This window comes from Protobothrops mucrosquamatus, unplaced genomic scaffold, assembly GCF_001527695.2.
Source record: "Protobothrops mucrosquamatus isolate PMUCROS unplaced genomic scaffold, P.Mucros_1.0 scaffold1355, whole genome shotgun sequence".
In the NCBI taxonomy this organism is placed as follows: domain Eukaryota; kingdom Metazoa; phylum Chordata; class Lepidosauria; order Squamata; family Viperidae; genus Protobothrops; species Protobothrops mucrosquamatus.
This window is the reverse complement of record NW_015387549.1, coordinates 57,484-63,989: the sequence shown is the minus strand read 5'-3', so window position 1 is coordinate 63,989 and position 6,506 is coordinate 57,484. Positions and strand designations below refer to the sequence as shown.

The window sequence follows — 6,506 nt, the reverse complement described above, 5'->3', positions numbered from 1 at the left end:
TCAAAAAGGCAATCATGCTGGGAGTGATCAGCAGAAAAAGGAGGAGGGGCGACCTTAGTATCCACTGGCTGGACTCTATAAAGGATGACACCAGGATGACCATGGCAGATCTGAGGGAGGACATGCGAGACAGAGAGGGATGGAGATTGCTGGTTCATAGAGTGGCTGAGGGTTGGACAAGAATAGAATAGAATAGAATAGAATAGAATAGAATAGAATAGAATAGAATAGAAGCTGGAAGGGACCTTGGAGGTCTTCTAGTCCAGCCCCCTGCTCAAGCAGGAGAACCTATACCATTTCAGACAAATGATTGTCCAGTCTTTTCTTAAAAACTTCCAGTGTTGGAGCATTCACTGCTTCTGGAGGCAGGTTGTTCCACTGATTAATTGTTCTCACTGTCAGGAAATTTCTCCTTAGTTCTAGCTTGCTTTTCTCCTTGATTAGTTTCCATCCGTTGCTTCTTGTCCTGCCTTCAGGGGCTTTGGGGAATAGGTTGACCCCCCCTCTTCTTTGTGACAGCATCTTAGATATTGGAACCCTGCTATCATATCACCCCTAATCTTTCTTTTCATTAAACAAGACGTACCCAATTCCTGCAACTGTTCTTTATATCTTTTAGCCTCCAGTCCCCTGATCATCTTTGTTGCTCTTCTCTGCACCCTTTTCAGAATCTCAGCATCTTTTTATATGTAGTATTTTATATGTAGTATTACTACTACTACTACTACTACTACTACTACTACTACTACTACTACTACCACTACAGACACCTTTTTCAACTTTATGAAGATTTACATTCTTAAAATTAGTCTGTGAGATCCACCATTTGTTAAAATTTATTTACTAAATTTGTACACCACCCATCTCGCGGGATATGGCCCACTCTTTATTATGCAGTTTGAATTTTAAGTCACTTCAAATAAGAAGCTCTAGAAAGCTATACAATATGAATATACAAAATAGTTCCAAATGTTTTTTTTTTCCTTAATCCTCTTCCCTTCCTATAGTTCAGCTGAACCCTCTGGAAATACACGATATCATAACAAATAACATAATTTTGGCACATCGGGGAAAGAGCCTTCGGGGGTAGGGTGGTATTTATTTTTACAGAATGACATAAACCATCTGGAGAAAATATAACCCCCACACCGCACACACATACACACTATACTGAAGTGAGGCACCCTAAAATCTCTTGATTCCAGAGATTTCATTGCAAGATGATGTCTTAAGACACTGTTGGGGTATCAATTACATTCAGGACCCATGAAGGCTACTAAACAAACTATCTTCCAAGCTTGGTCTCCATTAAATAAAGTCTGCAAATGAACATTGTGTTTGATATGAAAATGTTGGGCCACGAAGTTTGGAATAGAAGGAGATTGGCTTTTTCTAGGTCTGTGCAAGATGGCTTAAGTTTGCCTCAATGTCAACTTCTGCTTATGGAGATTCTGCAAAAGAAAAGTGCTCCTGTGCATAAGTTGCACGTGCATAGAAGTCTCTGGTAGCATTTAGTTTATCAGAAATATCAAAGGGGCTCCTCATATGAGAGACGACTCTTCTTGTCGTCTAGGGGTGATTCTCAATCATCTAGGTTATGATTATCCCAAAGGAGCTTTTCCCAAAAGGCAACTGGGCTTTCTTGGGTTTTTTTTCTTTGAAAATGTTTCAAAAAGTTCTCAAGATGTTTCTTGGATGAGAAGTGAAAGATTTTCAATCAAAAAACCAAGAAAGTCCAGTTGCCTTTGGGGGGAAAAAAAGGATCTTTGGGGCCTCTTCTTGTTGGAAGACCTACCTAGGAGATTGCGAGACAACGTGATACAAAGTCATTTGGCTGTTTCATTTTTAAAGGTGTTGTTTCATGGATCTAATTTCATGGTTCAGCTGATTTGCCATCATATCAAATCACCCCATTAAAGGGTTGAAACAGCTTAATCTTTTCTTTCCTGCTATGTTCCCAGCAAAAATTCTCTCTCAGTTTACCTTACGGGAGAAATCTCCACTAGTACTGATGGGCAGTTTGGAATAACAGAATACAGAATTGAAAGGGACCTCGGAGGTCTTATAGGCCAACTCCCTGCTCAAGCAGGAAACCCTATACCATTTCACAGTGCTTTTTTTGTAAAAAAAAAAAAAAAGGTGCCGGAACTCACATACGTCATACAACCCGCCTTGCCTACCCTTCTAGGTTCCATCCAAAAAAGGTGCTGGAACTCCATTCTGGGCGTTTGATGACAAAAAAAGCCCTGCCATTTCAGACAAATGGTTATCCAACCTCTTTTTTAAAAAAAAAAAAAACCAGAGTTGAGCACTCACAAAACCAGAGTTGAGCACCCACAGTTGAGCACCCACAGTTGAGCACAATTCATTGTCCTCACTGTTAGAAAGTTTCTCCTTAATTCCAGGTTGCTTCTCTCCTTGATTAGTTTCCATCCGTTGCTTCTTGTGAAGGGAAGACAGGCATAGACTAAGACTAATATCTCATTAAAGCATGGGGGTGTGTATGTGTGTGTGTGAAATGAAACCATTTGGCCTTCTGCAACGTGAAAACAAAGGACTCCATTCATGAAAACAAAGAAGGGTTCCATTCTGCATTAACTCTGGTGGAAGCCCTTTACTTCTTGTTAGAGCTAAATCCCCCCAGTGAGAAGCTGATAACAAAGCAGTTCTGGTGGCTTGCAGATAAACCATGACGTCACCCTTTTCAATTCTAGCTCTGGGGAGTTTTCACGGGGAATGACATCATTCAAAATGGTAGCCCCTGGTCTTAGAGGCAAAGGGTCTCAGGAACCTGGAAGCCTCAGGGAAGTCCCTAGCAAAAACAGAAGAAGTCATCTGATAGGTCCACCTTGCATCTCCAGAAACACAATGGCTGAAGCCCAGCTATGCCCTGAAGGGTAGAAAGCTGCAGTTCAGATGTACCCACTGCCATTGAAGCAAGGCTTAAAATCTGGGTAAAGATCGTGTTGATAGGTGCTTCACTGTGCTTTGCTTTTTATCAGCCCTTCTAACTAGGCAGAGAATTTTTTTTCTCTCTCTTTCTCTCTCTCCTCAAATCTCTCTGGGCAGATCTTTCTTCCCATCTTTCCATTCAGCGTTGCAAAGATATAAAATTGACTGCATCCATATGAAAGCTTTCCTCCTGATCAGACCATATCTATTGCCGGCTTTCTCTCCGGCAGGCCAATTACAACAGTCACGCTCCCTCCTTCCCTCCCAGCTCAGAAGAGTTTGGAGCCCCCCCTCCCTCAACAGACACCCCTTTCCCCCAGGGGCAAACCAAAGTGACACCCCCTCCAGAGCGTTGCACAGAGGCACTTTGGAGACACACTGAACGCTTCCACCCCAGACAAAGGGACACACCCTGCAGGCTGCCTCCCAGACGAACATTTAAAACAGTGCCTCTGATTAAAAGATTAAAAAAGATTTTTTAAAAAAAAAACCCTTTAAGCTACAGGTACACAAGGCTCAGAGAGTCTTTTTTTTCTTTTTACAAAAAAGAAGAAATAAAAGTATTTTTTTTTCTTCATCGTTACTGCAGTAAAAAATAGAATTCTGGCATTTCCTTTAGGGTTTAAAAAACAAAACAAAAAGCACCTTCTAGCGCAAATATCCAAAGCGGTGATGACATCAGCATTTTATTTAATTCCCCACTGCTGTTTTGGCTAATCTTGCAAGGTTTAAGGCAAGCTGCATTTAGCTTTGTAGCCTCTCCGTATTGCACCCTCAGTGCTCTTAGTGCCTGTCAACCGGTGAGTGATGGATACCCAGGCCAAAAGTGCAGAAATCTAACAGATCCCATTCACACCCATCGAAGCATTTCTGCAGGATACAGCGCAAAGTGTACACGGCTTCATCCGGACACACCCACTGCAATATATCTGCTCAAAGCTCTGGCACTCACCAAGAATTGGAGGAAGAGCTGCTTCGCTACGTAAGGCATAGAAAAGATGCTTAAACGCTAAGGCTCCATAGAAGGTGGTACCAACATGGGTTTGAGGACATTCTTAAAACAAACGTCCAACCTCCTGTGGTCTTGATACTCAGAGATATTGCAAAAAACATAATAGACCTAATCTAGAAGGTCAGGTAATGTAGCCTGTCTAGAAACTCACATCTGGCAAAGATATTGCAGACAGGGTCACTTAGATACACAGATGCTCTTAAGGGAGGGAGATAAGACTCCTAAATGCAATTCATGGGTCCACAGATGGGTACCCATATCTTCTCCTTAGGCAAGTCAACTAATGGTCCACAGGGACTCCTCTCTGCAAGCCCACTGGAATGCCTGTCACCACAGAGAGGCGGAAAACATACGAGACATGACACCCGCCCACCCGGTGAAATGAGCAGGCATCCCACTTCCAGAGCAAGTTATGGAAACATGTGCACAAACACACCCACCATCTGGACTGAGATTGTTCAATTACATGCCTCCCTAGATCCGCATCCACGCTGCATGCCCAACCATGTATTTTAAGCTTCAGGGTAGGAAATCCATATTTAAAATACAGTGGATTAGAACTTCTAATCTTCTAACAAGGGTTTATCTCTTCCTCATGCTGCAGGGATCACAATTAGATGGCAGGACCACTGAGGAGAATGCAAGAAATCACCATCTATTTAACAGATTTCAGAGGGGTTGGAAAAAGTCTCTATCTAAGAAAGTCACGGCCAGAATGCACCATTATAGATGAGATCCTTTCTGATGGACAAGATGACAACCCCCATAATCCCCAGCCATCTTGCCTGTGCCATCTGAGATTTATAAGAGTCAGCTTGAAAAGATGGGGCTGGACAGCCACAGTGTACAATTTCAGGGGTTGAAGATCACACTTGATTCTTATGTGCAGTCAAGTCCAAAAACAAGATACAGCTGAACTTGCTTTGATTAAAATGAGATTAAATTATACATGGCTGGCACGAATCCTCCCCAGGATTGAATAGCTTCCACAAACTATCACATTACAAATTAAAATAGGGTGACAACGTTTCGGTGACAGCAATGGGTCACCTCAAAATGTCTAGATACTTGCAGTGGATCTAGAATAAGGAGGTCCCCAATGATATGGAACAGTGTTTCTCAACCGTGGCAACTTGAAGATGTGTGAACTTCAATTCCCAGAATTCCCCAGCCTTCTTCTTTCCATTCCTTCTAGCTTTCCCAGCATTAGAGCCTTTCCCAGAGATTACATAACATTGCTTACTCTGAAATTAAATATCAAGATGGGTATTCTCAGCAATGTTAAGAGGTGTGGACTTCAACTCCGGCATGCTGGCTAGGGAATTCTGGGAGTTGAAGTCCGTGCCTCTTCAAGTTGCCAAAACTGAGGAACCCTGAGGTAGAGTATGATATACACCCATCCAAGGATGAAAGATGAGCTCTGACATACTTTTGGACAACCGCCCCAAAGGTAAATTATTCCCACCACTGGAACATGGGACATTCCAGGTGTTCCTCAGCAGGAGATCCTCTTCTTCCCACCCTTCCTGGAGCTACCCTACAACGCTCTCCTTCTTACCTTCTTCCAGTTCATCCATGCTGCCAATCTTTCTGCCGCCATCGATGGTGTAAATGTAGCGAACTCCTTGAGGCAGATTAATGTTATCAGACAGAGACCGGGTCAGGTCGGCAAGCAAGGCGTCAAAGCTTCGGAAACGGTCACCGGAGACAGCATAAACAATTCCCTTGAAATAGCGGTCCCCGTTGCGGTAGAAGCGCACTTTCTTCGCCTTCTTCTCGTTGCTCAGTGCCTGTAAGGTCCTGGTGCGGTAGAAACTACAGTGGGCGCTGTGAGTGGGACTTGGCAGGCCATTCATTCGGGAGCCACGCATGTTTCTGGACGCCTTGTCTCTTTCGTCAAAGTGTCCAAAATCAAGTTCCATTGCTTGGTGACCCCTAAAGATGTGAAGCTGAGGCAGAAGGAGGAGGAAAAGAATGGAAGCAAAGGAGAAACAAAACAAAAATTAATAATAATGCAGCGAGACAACACAGCCTTTGGAGAGAGAGAGAAAAAGCTGATGATACAGATCTTGGATTTGGGGAAAGAAAGAAAGAGAGGGGGGGAGGGAGGGAGGGAGGGAGGGAGGAAAAAAGAAAGAGAGAGAGACAGAGAGAGAGAGAGAGAGAGAGAGAGAGAGAAAAGGAAGGAAGGAAGGAAGGAAGGAAGAAAAAAGAAAGAAAGAAAGAAAGAAAGAAAGAAAGAAAGAAAGAAAGAAAGAAAGAAAGAAAGAAAGAAAGAAAGAAAGAAAGAGAAGAGAGAGAGAGGAAGGAAGGAAGGAAGTAAAAAGAAAGAAAGAAAGAGAGAGAGAGAAAGAAAAAGAGAGAGAGAGAGAAAGAAAGAACGAATGAAAGAAAGAAAGAAGGAAGGAAGGAAGGAAGGAAGGAAGGAAGGAAGGAAGGAAGGAAGGAAGGAAGGAAGCAAGAAAGGAAGGAGAAAGAAAGAAAGAAAGAAAGAAAGAAAGAAAGAAGAAAGGAGGGAGGGAGGGAGGAAAGAAAGAAAGAA

General features: G+C 42.9%; 1 protein-coding gene across 1 annotated transcript in view; it reads right to left on the bottom strand.

Annotated features, from left to right (window-relative positions):
- The window catches only part of DCX (doublecortin), a 63,604-nt gene extending 57,704 nt beyond the window's left edge, over positions 1–5,900 (bottom strand). The window contains exon 1 of the mRNA XM_015821577.1: positions 5,523–5,900. Coding sequence (XP_015677063.1) covers positions 5,523–5,886 — 364 coding nt within the window. The 5' untranslated portion in view covers positions 5,887–5,900. The remainder of the gene's footprint in view (positions 1–5,522) is intronic.
- Between the last annotated feature and the right edge of the window lie 606 nt (positions 5,901–6,506).